Here is an 18684-nt window from a genome sequence, read left to right on the forward strand (position 1 = left end):
ATAAGGACAAAGCATGGCACTATTTTCTCTTTTTCTCTTATAGGAATCGCAATAAGACTAAGAGTGTCAGGCCCTTGGCATATTGTATGTACGGGTCCGTAGTGACATAAACTTGCTGTCAAAAACGAGGCACAGATTGTTCTTAGACTAATAGCAAAGAGAATATACACTATAGATGGCCATTGCCATAGTAAATTTTGTAGTCGCAGTAAATTTACCGTCATCTTTCGACACAGGATTAAAACTAAAAATTAAAATGAATAAAAAATATATTATTATACATATGTAGATTTTTATATGTGGATAAATGATTATTCATTTTTATATTTTTAGAACGCTATGATTTTAACCAGTGTTCGTTTACTGATATGTGTTAAATATCAATGGGTGTCGCCAACGACATCTAGACTAGTATAAGTCAAAGGTATGGCGCCATCTATTCGAGAATAATTTTTTCTTGATTTTTTTCCGAGGCACGTTTTTTCCTTAGAATTTACTTACCCATTTGATACGGATTTACATATATATTTGATAATAGGTAGGTATACCGCTTGTTCCATTAAATACTCTTTGGTAAAAGAACAAATGGAAGATTAATAAAAAGGATTTTAGGAGGTAGGTGCATATGTTTTTAACTGTATCTTATTATCATTTGCTATTATTGTAAGTACTTACTTCTGTTGTTTCTCCAATAAAGAAAATAAATAAAAAATAAAAAACATAGATAGTAGAAAAAAATGTTTATTTCAAATGACTAGAATATAACACTAGAAATTGCTACAAATTACACGCTAACTCGGTACTGTCACAACAATACAGCACTGTTTTTTTTTAGACTTAATTTTAAACATTCTGGCCATGTACGGTCGGGTTCGCAAACTACTTTACAGATCTGATGTAGTCCATAATTGTTTCCATCGTATTTTCTCGGAAACGTTCGTATTTGTCATGCTACTTACGTCAACGTCAGTACTTTTTGTACCGAGACTGGCTGAAATAGCAACGCATTCGTACGTTTCCGTGAAAATACGATGGAAAATAATTATGCACTACATCTGTACAAGCCAAGGTTCTTAAATATATTAACGCGACCCTATTATTTGACAATAGGGCATAGAGTAACTTATACTAGAGCGGTACTGTCATAGTAAATTTTGTAACCCCAGTAAATTCACTGCCATCTGTCACACTTTAAAACTAAAAATGAAGATTTATAAAAATACGATAGAATGTATTTAAATATAGATAAATGTTTTTTTTTTTATTTGCATTAATTATTTTTATGATTTTGACCCATGTTCTTTCACTGATATGCGTTAAAATTGTTAAATAACAAACGAAACCGTCAACGCCATCTATACGACTGTAGCCCAAAACTAGTAGCGCTCTCTGGACGAGAATCAAATTTTCTTGATTTTCGAGGCACGTTTTTTCCTTAGACTGTATCCATCTATTACGGAGTTATATCTATCTTTGCAAAAGGGTCACAGGTCACGCCTCTAAGACACGTTAGTATCTTACTTATTTGACAATAGGTAAGACACTAACGTGTCTTAGAGGCGTGTAAATATATTTTTTGGAAAGTTGGCTGTAAAGATGTTTAAACAGTACTACTTATAGAATTAACTTTAAAACATAGTAAAAAACGATCAATTAATATGAGATCTTAATGAGATTTATTTGTTACAATCCACAACTACATTATGTATTGCTTGAAAACAAACTAAATAACAACCTTTTAATTTAACCTATATCTAGTATATAGTATAACTTCCTATAGGTACCTTTACAAAAGTGATTGCAAAGAAAGAAAGACTGGTGCCATTTATTAACATAATTACTTATCAATAAACTTATTAGGTAGTTGAGTCTTTAACTTAACACTGAACAAAATGTGGCAGTGCCCCTATAAACAAACGTTATGTTCATAAAAAAATTACGATTATGTTGGTACTTGCACATCCTGTCAATGTTAAGTTCGTATTGTAAGTATTACAAGATTAATCAAGTTAAATAATATCAATATTCTTTTAAATACAAATACAAAAAAAATACAAAAATCTTTATTTGTTTTAAACACAAATTGCCATGATTTAGGTGATGGAGCCGCCCGGTAAGCAAAAAATTGCCTGTGTCGGGAGGCACAAATCTTTTATTTTTAATACATGATAGTGAGTGAATCATTTAATTATCTAAACAATATCGAACAGTGAAAAATATCCCACAAATTTTATTTTTATATATAAGAATAAGAAAACATTTATTGCCACACAAAAAAAGAGAGATTAAAGGAATATATCGTTGTCTAAATACCCACACCCACGAGCCTTCTTGAGCTTACAGTGGGGCTTAGTCAATTTGTGTAAAAATGTCCTATAATAATTATTTATTTATTTACTAGGTCCCCAGTCACGCTGTGTGACACAGTTATCACGGGGGTGCAATTGCCCCCATTACCCTATGTTTTTTCCAGATTAAGGGGCCCACTGACTATCAGTCCGCCCGTCCGGCCTGTCAGTTAGAACAAAAATTTGACAGTTCGAACAACTGACAGGCCGATATCGTCCGCCGGACTGATAGTCACAGTGGGCCCCTTTAGAAATTTTATAACCTCAAAAGTAGTGGTACCTAACTTTTTTCCTCCAAAATTTAATCTGAGTAACTATGTACTGAATTATAGTGTCGTTTACATATAAGTGTACCGCAACATTAAATATCATAGGAACCCTAAAGTTTCGAAAAACAGTTATTTACCACTACTTTTGACGTTAGAAAAATTCTAATTTAAAAGAAAACGGACTATAACTCTTAGCCCCAGTTATGGCCCATTCTCGGTCCTACTGCTGGCGCTGAACAGCTGCAACGTGCTGGGAGGTGGATAGATCTGCTCCCGACCCTCGTGGATGTTGTCCCCCCTCCCCACGTTACCCCCCACTCTCCTGCTTGGCGTTAAACAGCTGCAACGTGCTGGGAGGCGGGTAGCTCTGCTCCCGACCCTCGTGGATGGTGGAAATGGCTCCAGAACTCTGGTGAAGCCCATTACGGACTGGAGGGACTTTCTTACCGTTAGTGACCGGTTCTGGAGGGTCTGGAAATGAGTAAAATTATTATTAACTCGGTAACTAGAATAAGCGTAGGTATTTTGCTGCGCGAAAACGGTTGAACAAAATAAAACATCTCATGGTGCGAATTCGTATTTTATATGGTGTGATTTTTTAATATGTGGTTTATGAGACATGTTGTATTTATGTTTTCGCTGCTGAGGTGAAAAGTTGTATGTGCAACTCGAGACCATTCAGACCAAAGTTATTTGAGTCCTTCGCTACTCAAGATTCTAAATTAGACTCAACACACCCATTAATTCATAATCTAAATGTTTGCCCGGCGAATTATTGCCTATACAAACTTGGTTGTAGACATTTCTATCTGAAATATTCATGTATCATGATTCATCTGAATTAATTCATTAACTAGACAGACCATCAAGACCATGAATTTATGTGTGTGTGATACCTTATATGTAAAACCCTTTTTATGTGCAAATAAATGATTATGATTATTAATTTACAGTACATATGGTGCTACTTTCTCGCACTAGTGCGTAAAGTGCACTTTTTGTGCATATGTCGAAAGTTTAAGGGCCATATGTACTGTAAAACGTTGTTCCATTCCTCCCTGCGGTCGTGTTTTAATTTATCGCCACTCGTTTCGAACTTCCTCTTTTCCGCACTTGTATCGAAAATAACTATTGTACATACCTTCCTTACTATTATTTTTCTTATGCATAGCAATAACACTAGGCCCCTTAGCAAGCGACCACGAAGGCACCGGCACATCATCTCTCTTCAAAGGTTCCAAAATATTCCTTCTCGATCTCAACACAGTTGGCAACTCACTCCTACTACCATTCCCAATATCACTCTCATGAGGCATTTTTGGTAGCTTTTCCCCACTTTCCTGTGGCAACACTGGATTTGGTAGATTATTTTTTTCCTCTAGCTTTGACATTTGGTTCTCGACCGTGAATATTTCGTTGACTACGGGTTTTATGTCGTCTGATGTGTTGGTGTCGGTGCTGTCTTGTTGGACTAGTTGGTTTTTGGGGGAGAGGGAGTTGATTCGTTTGATGCCATTGAGGGGGGTGTCTAGAGGGGGGGCGGTGGCCATGTATTGGTTGTACATGTTGCCTATCAGCTCTTCTGTTCGTCTGAAATTATAAAAAAGTGATAAACATCTTTAAAGTACAATTTTCGGGTGGGTATGTAGATATGTAATATCTATTACCTTGTGAGAGGTATGATGACTGTCTGAGCGGTTCCGTTGCTCGGATGGTAAGCATTGCGTCCAAATCCATCAAGACCGGAACTTCCGGTCACCTGTATAAAGAATAACTTTTTATTTAGTTTAGTTTACTGTTTTTAATTTTTCACCCCGACGTAAAAAGAGGGGTGTAATATATTTGGGGCCAATGTCTGTCTGCCTGTCTGTGGCATAATAGCTCTCCAACAGATGGCCCGATTTCGATGCGGTTTTTTACGTAAAAGCGAGTTTTCTTGCGGCGGTTATTTAATAATTTATATTGATATTATTTATTTTTATCAGATCTAAAGAGATACGAACCTCCATAACTCCAATTTGCGTGGTTCGTACATGGTACGGAAAATTCTTGTTGGCGAATACGGGCAGTGTCAGCAACTGAAAATAGATTTAATAAACATGAGTTAAAGGCGAAAATCTCAACGCTGATGAAATCAAAATTATTAGTTATGTGCTCAGCTAAAGGGGTAAAAAAGAAATACATCTAATAACTTGTTATTAACTAAACCAAAACACATTTAATAATTTACATTAAATTATCCCTGTGAGAACAGAGTAATATTTAGAAAACGTTTCACTTTGTGTCCCCTGTGTTACGGAATTCTTCTTTCCGTGCCTCTTCCCATTATTTGAGGTCGGCCCTCCTCGTTCTTAAGCGCCAGGTCGGTCGATCCTGGGTTGTCTGTTTGTTCAACTGGCTCTGTTCCAAATCCATTGATATGGTGGACGTAGCAGGCGGGCGGCCTCTGCCTCTCTTATTATTTGGTAGTGCAAGGGCTTTCCTCACGACATGGTCTCCGTCGCGTCTATGTCCGTACCATCTCAATCGGGATTCTTGAATCTTGTCGGTGATGGGGGCGACCTTGTAGCTTCCTCTGATGTATTCGTTACGTACTTTATCGAGTCTCGTCACACCGGCCGCCCACCTCAACATCTTCATTTCATTGACATGGAGTTTGTTTATGCGCTTATTTGCCCCTGTGTTACGGACAGAGTGACAATTTCAAGAAGTAACACAGATAGAAATGGATGCTCGATGCTCTAAATGCGTACCGTTGCATGCTTTCTTTTAATATTTAGGTACTTTAAATTTTGCATGCCTGTTTCTGGTGAAATGTGTGTGACCACGATATATTTTTTATAACATCTCTTGTGACACATTTTTAAGCAAAATAAAAAATATTCTATTCTATTCGAGATTTTGAAGAAAAAAAAAACAGCGTATACTTATAGTATATTTGAGTAAATGCGACAACTTAAAAAAAGTGTGAGGGGTAAGAGGCTCTCCTACCGTGGCCGCGCTTTCCCTATATCTTATTACAAAAAAAAAAAAACTTACCAAAAACATAACGTGTCCGTTGAAGGAGATGAGAAGAAGGACGGCTGTAACTACGCTCTCCCTCACCCATTTGTCTAAAAATCACAATTATAGTTTAATTTATATAACTTTGAGAATAAATCAAATTATTTTTATGAAATATGTTGATGTGTGTTTAATATATGACATCTATTTCAGTTCATCACAAATAATTTACTTAATTCAATGGTAATTTAGTAGGAGACCAGCCAAAAAATGGAGCTCAATAAGTTCTTAAAGGGTCAATAATGCGCAAGTGACACCCGAGGGAGTTACAGGAGGCTTTTATTCTAACGACGGCGTCTCAAACACATTGACGGAGGGTCTTCTTTTCTCTGAGAGTCCTACACGACAAGGTGCTCATTTGTTTCAAATTAGGCAAGCCGATGAAAATCGATTTTATACACCTTAACATTGTAAGCACAATACTTGGGTACCCCATTCCTTGGGCTTCCCATCTGTATACTTGTTGGCCATCTAAAGTAATACGAGTTATAAGTATAGGTACCTATGTAAGCGTTGGCAGTGAGAATAAATAACGGTCCCGCATAGAACCAGAGAGTGCCGCAGATGAAGAATGGGCAGTAGAACATGTTCTGTAAAAAGGAGAGAGACAATATCACCCTGAATCCCTGTTCTAGTTTGTCTAAAAAAAGGTTGGTAACCCCTGTTTTAGAATATGCAAAGTGTCTAGGGTATGCAAAAAATGTTGGGTACCCGTGGTATGTAGGACCTATTTTTTACACAATGTTTAGAACTCCCGACCTCCCCTGATATCCCTGTTAAAGAGTGTCTAATTTGCCCAAAAAAATGTGTAAAAATCCTTCTGTCTATGGCTGTGCTAAAGTGACTGACAAGAAGAAATGCACTTTACCTTTTCAGGGTACTTTCTGACGGTAAAGAACACAGAATATGCGAAGACACAAGAGGCTGCTACACGTAGTACAATAAGCCCGTAGCCCGCAGGGCTCTCGTAGAGATACAGGACCTCGCCCGGGTCAAACGCCTGTGAACAAACCAATGACGTTAACTCTTTAACCATCAAAGACGTCAAATGACGCGCGCGGCTACAGCCCAATATCAACCTTCGTTCATTGCGACAAGGTTCACTATTTCGCGCCGCGCACGATAGGCGTGCTCAATTACGACAAGGTTCACTATTTCGCGCCGCGCACGATAGGCGTGCTCAATTACGACAAGGTTCACTATTTCGCGCCGCGCACGATAGGCGTGCTTAATTGCGACAAGGTTCACTATTTCGCGCCGCGCACGATAGGCGTGCTCAATTGCGACAAGGTTCACTATTTCGCGCCGCGCACGATAGGCGTGCTCAATTGCGACAAGGTTCACTATTTCGCGCCGCGCACGATAGGCGTGATCAAAGTTCCAATATTGCAAAACGGTTTCAAGGTGAGATTGCGTAAGGTCGAATGCGAGTTTCGAGTTTAAAAGAAATGGAGTAATTTCATGCTTTTGAAGCTACTTAAAGCTTACGGAATTAGTACATTGCGATACAAGTGCGAAAAATAGGAATATCGCAACGAGTCGTGATACATTAAAACACGACCGAAGGGAGTGTTTTAAATCGACACGAGTTGCGAATTACCTATTCGCACATGTATCGTACAACGTTTTACAGTAGGTACATGTGGCCCTTTAAAATTTCTACATAGTTACGTAATGTGCCAATTATCGCACTAGTGCGGTAAAGTAGCACCATGGTATTAAAGAAAGAAATGTCTCGGCTTCGCCTCGGCCGACAATTATATATATGTGATCTGATGCTTTCTTATTAGCGCAGCGGGCTGAATGTTGACGCTTTCCGGCCGGAGGGCAAAAATAGTAGATTGTGTCACAAGGGAGCAAAATAACATATTTACGGCGAGAGCGTACATTGAATCCTGAACGAAGCAAAGGATTCTATAATTGAATGCTGAGCGTAGCGAAGGATTCTAAAATAGAATTTTAAGCGTAGTGAGGGATTCAAGTAATAATGCCCAAGATGAAAATAATTTTGCTACCATGTGACACATACTGTTTTTCACATCACCTGTTATGAGGAAATTATATTATGTTACAAAATATTAATTTACCAAAAAAAACAATGTGCAAAAAAGATAAAAAATCGTGTCCTAGATAGAACAGAAAAGTGCCACTTTGATCCCTCCTAGCAGGGAAGAAAAGTGCCATTTTGATCCCTCCTAGCGGGGAAGAATAAGCCCTTTTTAGAATAGGTGATGTGAAAAAAATTGTTGGAATAATTTACCTTTGCCTGGTAGATGAAGAGGGCGATGTAAGCCAGTACATAACAGCACATGAAGACGGTAAGTCTCACTGTAAAGCCAGCCTTAAGCCTTCCACGCGTTACAGTGTAACCCTTGCCTAATAGCACCAACAGAAGTAGAAATGTCGTTTCTGATATGCCGCAGAGAAATTGACCTGCAATTTATATTTGACACCGACTTTAGAACCATAATAATATTATAATAATCCTTAAACATGGTAATGTTCGGTTTAGACTCACTTGTTTTAGTCACTCGCGCGACATGTTCCGGAGAGCCTAGGTCTCCTTTCTCAACCACTAATAGTGCGAGCAGCGTTCACGACGACCGTGTATGGCGTACGCAACTCGCACTATTAGTGCTTGAGAAAGGAGACCTAGGTTCTCCGAAACATGTCGCGTAGTGACTAAAACAAGTGAGTCTAAACCGTGAAATTATTTAATGTTAGTATGTTTCACAACAGGGATGTTGCGGATGCCGATTTTTTGACATCCGCGGATGCGGATGAGGATTTTTAAAGGCGCACGTCCGCGGACGCGGATGCGAGTCGGATGTCGAGATTAGGCACATAAAAAACGTCAAATATTACACTTTAGTAAGTTTTATAAAAAAAAGACAGTATTTGAACAAGAATATTGGTGCCCCACAATTGCATTACTATACTAAAGTCCAAATAAAACAAACTTTTCACTTCTTGTCGCTGTCCGTCATAGGCTAAAGTGCTCGATAGACGAATCACAAACACGAAACGAGATTCCAATTGGCTAATGACGAAATTACCTAGTACTTATACCGTTGCTAAGACGTTCCTGTACCTACCTGTTCCACATCCGCATCCGCATTAAGCTCCGCATCGATTTTATGCGAATGCGGATGCGGATGCGAATATTCGCAACATCCCTGTTTCACAACAGTTTAAATTCGATTATGGTAATGTTCAATGAAAAATGTACAAGTAAAACTCACCTACGACTCTTGCGCCTTCGCCCCCAAACCCGTGGGTAGCGTAGCGGATGTAAGCCAAGGTCTGTATTATGACCCCAGTTTGCTGAAAATAACAATTAATAGTATGTTACTGTTTCTCAGTTCGACGGAGCCGGAAAGCGGCAGCTGGTCCGCCTAAAGCAAAGGGGGCGCAATATAAGGACAGAAAATTTTTGACTAAAAGTGAAAATTATACAGGAATCATAAAACACTTAGAAAAATTTCATTCGAAACGCTAAAATAAGCATGTTTTGTAGAAAAAACTTTTTCTCTAAAATCAAAAATGGCCGAGATATTGGACCTGAAAGTTGAGCCGATTTTTAGGACAGAAAAAGTTCGATGGGTGTTGTTGTCATTATGACCCCTATTTTTTATGATGCTATCGTATAGAAGACGCTAAAATAAGCATGTTTTATAGAAGAAACTTTTTCTCTAAAATCAAAAATGACCGAGATAATCGACTTCAAAATTGGCAAAGCAAAGGGGGTGCAAAAAAAGACTTAGAATTTTTTTAGTAGCCACCAACCCCATCAAAAATTTTCTAAGTCCTGCGCCCCCTTTGCTTTAGTCCAACCCGGCAGCTTCGTTTAGCGCACAGCGGGCCGAAAGTTGACGCTTTCGCCAGGGCGTAGGCGGAGGGAGCAAAGGAAGGCAGGTGGGGGCCCCTGGAATTCAAATTTAACATATACAATGTATGCCTCCTCTTCCCCTCCCCTCGGCCTCCGGCGATATCAAAACTTGCCCCTCCCCCCCGGTACATTGGCTGGCTACGGGCTACGCCCTTGGCGAAGGGCAGACAAAATATATTAGGTACAGCCCTAGGTCTAAATTGAAGAATAGGGGATATTACTACAATGTTCTGCCACCAGAGTGCAGCACTAGCCTTTTTAGTAAACCATAGAGTAACTTATACATACTGTACCTTTAACAGGTTTTTAAAAAGTTTTCAGAGATAATAAAATAAATAAAATATGACATTGATGCATCAAGGCGGTTTGTTTACAGAGGACCTACCGGGAAACGCGAATCCGAAATTTCGCTATCTGCCTCTTTATCGCTGGAATATGCAAGAGTGACAGAGATGTTAGATAACGAAATTTCGATTTTCTTGTTTCGCCATAGACCCTCAGATTGTGGTAGTGGCGCCCCTACGCAGAGTTTCGCGTAATATTCCCTTTACGGACCGCATCGCCTACGTGTAAATTATTACATATTTTACGAGCAAGTGTGATGAAAAAATATTAATAAAAGAAAAAACGAAAGAGACAGCATACCTGAGCAGTCACCGACATGAGAAACAACTTGTACGTGGAGTGAAGGAGATGGCGCGATTTCAGCTCGATGCTGCACAACACGACTGCCACCATCACCATGAAGTAGGCGAACGTGTATGCCAAAAGGACCGGGAGGACATCTGGAAGGACAAATATAAATTTAGGGTGCGTTGGGGTAAGATTGAAGGTTTTTTTATGAGGGGTAAGACGAAAAGTCGTCCGTATAATACATACGGTTTTTTTTTGTCTTACCCCTCATAAAAAACCGTCCAATCTTACCCCAACGCACCCTATTTAAAAATTCACGAGTACAGGGACCAAAATAGTTATTTGTGCAACAAGAGTGGAAAGTTGATTTTTTTTGCGTGTTTATTTTGAGTCCCGAGAAAGCGAAAGATTCTACAATTGAATCACGAGCGAAGCGAGTGATTCTAAGTTAGAATCTTGAACGTAGCGAGGGACTCAGAAACAAGAAATGTAAAATAACTTTGCTCTCGTGTTGAACACATAATTTATCACCTCAGTAGTGAGAACATATTAACGGTTAAAATGTATTTCGAATTACACAGAATAATACAGAGAAAAAAAGTATGAAATGGCAGTTCATGGCCTTCACTAAATTAAAAAGCTACTTTGTTTCACTCCCTGGAGTGAGAAAAGTTGCACTTTCTTCACTCCCTGGAGTGAGGAAAGTCGCACTTTCCTCACTCCAGGGAGTGACGAAAGTAGGCTTGTTCGAGCTGCTGAGGTGAATTTTTTTTTGTCTTTATGTAAATGTAAAATCAGGCCGATCCATGAATCTAGTATAACTGGATCTTTCATGAGGGGTGGGGGGAAATGACCGAACGGGATAGTCTTATGTATTTTTCAGTAGGAGTAGCAGAGAAAGCGCTGTTATTGTTTGTCCTTGTCACAGTATCACTTTTTTTTTATTCCCCGCCGTAAATTTTGTATGGTTTATGGTGTGCTACAAATCTTCTCGACCAATCATATTGTCGCATTGCGTATGTTCTGTCCCTCACGGGCGCACGTGTATAGCTGATCTATGTAATGCTAGGTCTATGGGCCGATCATAAAGTTTCTGTGACGGCCGGTATATGACGATTTCGATTTAGACCTCACTTCGTGCAAATAATTTGTTCAATAAATGTTTAATAATTGCATTAATTTACACGTTAGTTTGTATACAAAGAAGCTGTGTAGAGACTGTTCATGCGCTTCTATTTTTTATTTGCTATTATTTTCTACAAATCGACACTAAAAGTATCAAAAAATCAAAATATGGAGTTCCGTTTGAACAAAATTTAATACAATTTCGTCTTTGACAGTAATTGAATTGTTGTGTGATTTTAAAAGCTAGATAACTGAACTAGCGAATTATCATCTACTTATATTTTTACTCAAAAAGACAACACAGAAATTCAATCTTATATGTAAACTTTCGTACAATTTCCATACATTGACGATATTACTCAAAATTCTTCTTTGACCTAGATGCCCGCTGGGGCTTGACGAGAGCAGACGTGTAGCTGCACATATGAAAATGACAGCTACTTTTGACCAACAGATAGGTAGGATATGTTCGTTAGGTTGCTTCAGATGCCCGAAGGGCAAATATGACCAGAAATAGGAACCCCGCGTAGCGGAGCTTCGTCGAGCAAAAACCAAGGTTTAACTTACAGAACTCATCAGCAGAGAATTGTTCGTGCCAGAAGTCTCCATCTGGTCCGTTGGTCATGAGGAACTTATATCTGATGTCCAGTCCCTAAAAAGGTCAGAATGAATTACAATTTCTCTTAGTTTAAGGCCCAGTAGGTTCGTGTTCTTGTCTCACTCTCACATGGATGTGCGTGCTCGGCCCGCGGATTATCAAGTTTTTGAATTTTTTTTGTGTTTTAATAATATAAAAATAATCACTGATTTCCCTCAAGCATAATGTTGCTCTTTTTTAGAAAAAAAATCATATCTTTAGTTTTTGCGCAAAAGTAATTTAAAAAATTTAAAGTGCATTTTAGTTCTTATATTCGTGATTTTTTTCTATCGAGTGAAAGTCAAAAACTCGGGATTCGAATTGCTGAAGTCCCTAGAGAAAGGTCTCGAGATTGCTAATTAAATTATTGGCAATCGTTCCTATTGTGATCTAAAACAGCGCTACGACTTTTCAAAAACTCAGTTTTCTGAGCCTCCTGTAGGTACTATGAGCAAAGTTAGATCTTCGTCTTTCACCGAGTCGTGTCCGAGCTGTCACATCTTTCCCCCACAGCGGAAGCATGTACCCCTTTAGCATTCGCAGCCGAAATTCTTTTCGTGACTTGATAGACGAGTCTTTGGTAAATAACGCCTGATTTAGTATTACAAATGGAACTGTACCTTCGGGCTATCGCAGTTGCTGATTGCGATAAACCACCAGCGCTCCCTAGCGGAGCGGAACCGCCGAGAGTTATGGCAGGAGACCAGCAGACGCTCCACAGAGCCTTGTCCAGGCTGGTTGGGTACGGAGTTGAGCCGACGGCGACGGTAGCGTTCAAGAAGCTCGGAGGTTGAACGCTTGATTTTGTGCTGAAAAGTTCATGAAATCATTGAAATTTGTATATAGTAATAGCAGTTTTTAGAAATTGATAGTCGCTATTTTCTGACTGAATAGGTATTTTGAGATTGATTTAGTTTTTGTAAAATTTTGTCACCAATTTAAAACTCAATATTATTATTTTTTGTTTTAGAAATAATAAATTACCTAGAGTTAGACCGAGACAAGCCTGCAACGATTTTGGTAGCACACGCAGTGCAAGTGTAAGTAAATATTATAGGAACATGCTTACACAAGTTGACCAAGTCCCACGGTAAGCTCAAGTACTTGTGTTGTGGGTACTCACAGACAACGATATATATAATATACAAATACTTAAATACATAGAAAACATCCATGACTCAGGAGCAAATATCTGTGCTCATCACACAAATAAATGCCCTTACCGGGATTCGAACCCTGGACCATCGGCTTCATAGGCAGGGTCACTACCCACTAGGCCAGACCGGTCGTCTATAGTAGTTTTTAGAAATTGATAGTCGCTATTTTCTGACTGAATATTTTGAGATTGCTTTAGTTTATCGTTAAATGTTGTCACCAATTTAAAGCTAAATAAAAAAAAATAGTTTAAGAATATTAAATTACTTACCTATCTAAGTTCTATGTTCATAGTGAATTTTCATAGAGTAGTACTAAATGTTGAAATTAGAATCCTCTTATTTTTGACATGCATAATTAAAACTTTTATCCATAAATTAGTAGGAATGCCTATGAACAGTCTAACAGGAAATTATTCCTTTCATAGAACACATTTAATGTAAGTTTCATCCGTTAAAAATACATACCGTACTTTTATCATTATCAAACATCATCTCCACATCATTTAACTTCTCCATTTTCGTATCATTTTCACCCCCAATACTTTCCCACAATTCATCTTCGGTCACCGTAGTAACAGAAAACTCGTCCGTAGGTACTACTTCAAACCATGTGGTAGAATTGGTAGGAAAGGTAGAATTATCTGAGACGGTAGTGGACGCCATGGTAGTTTTGAGGAACTGTTCGTAGTAGGTCGGGTCTGAAGGCTCGCTGGTTGTGTTTGTTGTGTTTTTGGGTCTTGCTGTAGTTTTAGTAGGTTTAGGGGTAGTTGAAGAGCTAAAAATAGGTTAGAAGTATTATAGTAGGTAACCGCATCTGTAGCAGGGGTTTGTAATAGGTAACTTATTAGTGAAGTATTCTCCTTAATATTTAGTACCAAAGAGTCAATGATCCAGAAATTTAATAATTTTAAAAATAATCGTGCTTTGAGTTTTAGACAGGCGAACTAGATTGCGTCATCTTTTAATTTTTTTTACCACTAATGTACGGAGCCGTACAGCGCCATCTATGCTATGCCCCCCCCCCCGTTAACATTTTAACCAATTCGCCCTTATTGAAAAATGTACAGTCAACACGGCAAGCATCTGCGCAACGCGGCACGACTTTACTTTTATTTAAAAGAGAATAAAAACGTGAAAAGATAATTTTGACTACCTCGCTTGCTTAGCTATTTTTGCTTGTAAGTACTTATGTGGATCGATACCCTCTTTGTGGGAGACGGCGGTATCCGCCTTGCCGCTGTTTCGGGTCCATGTACGGAGGTCAATCTTTCGTCATTTTGGGGACGATGTACCGAGTTACCCAGCTTTTCGCCGGCCGTCCACCCCCGCGACCCCTAGCCCAGTGTTACGTTTGAGCGGGGCCGGGTTTCGAGGCTGCAGTGAAGGCGACCTGTAGCTTTAGCTGGCGTTTACGGCGTACCGTTGGGCTCTATCCGAAGATGTGTTGTGATGTGCTTGCTTCTGTAGTTTTGCTTACCTTTTCTCCGCCGGCAGCTCCTTACTTTCCTTAGTGACGATGCAACCAGAGTACTCGGTGTCCGGGAACCAATGAGAAAGCTTAATTATTTGGTTCTGTCCTGCCTTGTTTAATACTGCCTCTCGCTCTTTGCAAGTCTACAAACACACAAAACTAAAATATTAGGTAGGTGTAGGTAGCGTGTAGCGTCTTGGCGGTAGATTGTGAAAAATTCTCCACTGTGTGTTAAAACGTAATAAATATAAGAGCCTCGGTACCATTTTGTACCATTTGGAGTTGAAACTAGGTCCATGGGGTCCCAGCGCCTAGCTACTTATTTATATCCTTCGTATGTCTAGTACCTACCTACAGTTAGCATCACATAGATAGTGACAGACAAGGTGGTCAAATTTATTGCCAGTATTGCAACACAGCTTATATCTACCTACTTATCATATAAATAATCTTTTTCTAACCTTCGACTTTATAATTGAATTAAGACTTCGTAAAACAAACTATAATCGCATGCTTTTCACAATGGGCTCCCGACTCAACTCTAATGACTTCATTACGAAACACTTTAGTGAACTATAATGAATTTGACCAACGACATCAACGAACCTCTTTTTCAGTAGGTGCCTATTGGATATTTGCTGTACAGTCAAGGGCATAAATATATATACATTCCCAAAGTTTCAAAAATATGTGTACGCTCTTACACCTTAGACAATAAAGTCGTGTTCACATATTTTTGAGCTCTTTGTATGGATCGATATTTTTGCCTGACTATAAACACTCGTCGAGAGCCTCTCGCAGTGAGCCTCGGCACCGCTCCGATCCAATCGGAAAAGCGCGAGACGAGACAAGGAAGAGCGAGACGAGAAGGGAGCAGCATGTACACACTCGTTCTCGACCTGTCTCGGGGTCTCTCGACGAGTGTGTACAGCCCGCATGACAGTTCTTACCTTAGAACTATGGTACACTGACGGCCACTGGCTATCATCATCATAATACAGCAGTAGATTCGGCGTGCCCATGTCTTTGTCATATTCTATCAGGTATTCGAATTGACCTTCCAGTGACAGGAAGCAGAAACGAGCAAGGAACGCCCAATTCTGAAAGTTTTTATTGGTTATATGTTACATCATAGATAGTTATTTGTTATACAAGGGTGCAAAGTTGTATTTTACCCGCGAGTGTTTTAACACACGAGAAGTAAAATACATTTGCACCCGTGTGTAACACAAAACTTTTCCCCTCACTATAGCGAGGAAAGTGCAACATCCACAGGCGTTAGATCATCTTCATCACTGGAATCGCTCATTTTTTTACGATAATACGATATTATAACAGAATTTGGTATTTTTATTAAATTCTCAAATCATTCAGCCATAGGCTACAGTGACTGCTTACCATCAGGCGGGCCGTATGCTTGTTTGCCACCGTCGTGGTATTAAAAAAATATTATCTAATGATAATTAATATCGAACGAACCATTATTATGAGCGTTTTACGTTTTGTTATCTGTCAAAAGCTACTTAAACACGCTCCATCCAAGGTCAAATTACTTTTCCCACTAGTGAATAAAATGCGTTTTTCCGCGCTTGTTTTAAAGGATAAAAGACGGCTTTCCGAGCTACTGAGGGGAAAATATTTTTTCATATTTTTTGGAAAGATTTTTTTCGGAGCAATTATTTCCGAAAATATTAACTTTATCAAAAAATGTTTTGAAAGACCTATCCAACGATACCCCAGGGACTTCCGGTTCGTACGCCATCTTGATAGTAGCCTCGTGATTAATTCCTTTGTTTTTTGCTCATTAATAGTTTAAAGTGTAATATCGATAACTTTATTATACAATAATCTAATGTGGTAGTGTGCAGTGAATGGAGAATTAATCTCAAAGCGTGTTTAACCACCATTTTGGAGTCAACGGCCGGTAGTCCACGTGCTTCTCGTAAAATCCAGCTATCGGTTTTACGAGACAACTACAACAACCACCGAACAGCGTCGTGCTCTAAGAGCATTTATTATGTTCCTACCCTTTTACGTGACATTGGCTACGGGCAACACCGCCCTCAAGAAAAGAAATATACCCCACGCTATAGGGTTGAAGAGAAAAAAAATACGTACGTCTTTGGTGTCAATGCGTCCCTCAATCCACTTGGCCTGCACCGCCGCCAGGAGCGGCCATAGCATGCACGTTCGTAGCAATACCATCTTTATTTATAGGTACACGACGAAATATGTGCTAATCCTGCCACTTAATGAAGAGTATGTAGCCGTGCCATGTACCTATGTAAGTATATACGGTAACTGAAAAAGAAAATTTATTAATATGTGTTTCAAACAAATTAAAGCAATCAAATGAATAGATTTCTAAATCAGCAGCACGAACAAGCCTACTTTCGTCACTCCCTGGAGTGAAGAAAGTGCGACTTTCCTCACTCCAGGGAGTGAAACAAAGTAGCTTTTTAATTTAGTGAAGGCCAGGAACTGCCACTTCATACTTTTATTACAATTTTTTTTTTTTTTTGTATTATTCTGTGTAATTCGAAATACATTTTAACCTTTAATATGTTCTCGCTACGCTCAAGATTCTAACTCGTGATTCAATTATAGTATCTTTCGCTTTCACGGGACTCAAAATAAACACTCGCAAGAAAAACCAACTTTCCTCTCTTGTTGCACAAATAACTATTTCCGATCAAACGAGCAACAGTAATCAATAACATAAAATAAAAAATGCTGTCGGATACTCACTGACGAAACCAATGAAGATTAAATATATGATTTTATCAACATAAATTACATAAATAGCATCACTTTGCTGTCATTGCTTCATAACATTCATTCAATAAATAGCGTCCCTATCAATATTCGTGCCTATTGAAAAATATACCTTATTCTGTAGTAATAAGATATATATTCAATAGGTCTTTAGTAGTAGGGATATTAAAAAGGGATAATAAACAAAACCATAGCAACATCTTATTGATTTATGTTTTCCTGGTACGGAGCTCCCGAAGGAGTACCTAAATTAAATTTTGAAACTAGATGAAATCAAATTTAACCATTACTGCCATTAAATTAAGAAACAATTTTGTAATATTGCCTTCGGTTACCGCGATAGTTACTCATGAAATAAAACTATGAAAACGGATTATATCGCGTATATTGAATTTATAATACATCCCGACGTTTCGAACTCTTTACAGCGTTCGTGGTCAACGGGTGACTGAGGAAAAATTACAAAATGCAAAAATACCCACATACTAAAATAATGAACAATCATAGACTACAAACTTTAAGGCTGGTTGTACATGCAAAATCGGTTCATAAGGCTAGTTATACACTATAATTATTTTTCAAAGATATATATATACGCGATAAAAAAAAAATATATATATATAGTGTATAACTAGCCTTATGAACCGATTTTGCATGTACAACCAGCCTTAAAGTTTGTAGTCTATGATTGTTCATTATTTTAGTATGTGGGTATTTTTGCATTTTGTAATTTTTCCTCAGTCACCCGTTGACCACGAACGCTGTAAAGAGTTCGAAACGTCGGGATGTATTATAAATTCAATATACGCGATATAATCCGTTTTCATAGTTTTATTTCATAAACAATTTTGTATTAACAAACCTTTCAACGCGTGACGAATCATATAGCAACGCACATGTGGCCATTCCGGAGTCTCAATATCTTATATTAGTTGTAAATTTCCTATAGAAACATTAGAAACCTATTTGTTGTATCTGAGTGTTTATGATCAAAGCGGGTTGTGAATGATTAATGTTTTTGAAACCGAATGGTTAGGAATTTGCTTATTTAAACCACCCGTGTTATTTCGAGGTAACCACCCGATCCGAATCGTTCCTCTAGCGTTTTTAGGGTTCATACTCATACTCATACTCATTTTATTGGTAATATAAATGACATGTCAAGATTTACATATGTACATTTCGGAAATATAAATGGATGAAATCAATTATTATTATTATATCATTATTACAGCATTATTACTTAATTATTATTATTAACGTCATTTAGTTTTGTTACATAATTAACTCCGTACCCAAAGGGTAAAAACGGGACCC

At 38.5% G+C, this 18684-nt stretch overlaps 1 protein-coding gene across 1 annotated transcript; it reads right to left on the reverse strand.

The window, feature by feature from the left end:
* Positions 1 to 2894: 2894 nt before the first annotated feature.
* LOC134753504 (transmembrane protein 145-like) lies at positions 2895 to 16793 on the reverse strand. Its single transcript, XM_063689399.1, has 16 exons — positions 16711 to 16793; positions 15543 to 15692; positions 14599 to 14735; positions 13587 to 13896; positions 12585 to 12773; positions 11895 to 11979; positions 10215 to 10354; positions 8923 to 9004; positions 7941 to 8113; positions 6549 to 6680; positions 6183 to 6270; positions 5657 to 5730; positions 4621 to 4695; positions 4285 to 4376; positions 3759 to 4207; positions 2895 to 3088 (listed from the first exon to the last, which is right to left on the reverse strand). The coding sequence occupies exons 1-16, from the start codon at positions 16774 to 16776 to the stop codon at positions 2925 to 2927; spliced, it is 2406 nt and encodes an 801-aa protein (XP_063545469.1). The 5' UTR covers positions 16777 to 16793; the 3' UTR covers positions 2895 to 2924.
* Between the last annotated feature and the right edge of the window lie 1891 nt (positions 16794 to 18684).

This window comes from Cydia strobilella, chromosome 27 (genome assembly GCF_947568885.1).
Source record: "Cydia strobilella chromosome 27, ilCydStro3.1, whole genome shotgun sequence".
In the NCBI taxonomy this organism is placed as follows: Eukaryota; Metazoa; Arthropoda; class Insecta; order Lepidoptera; family Tortricidae; genus Cydia; species Cydia strobilella.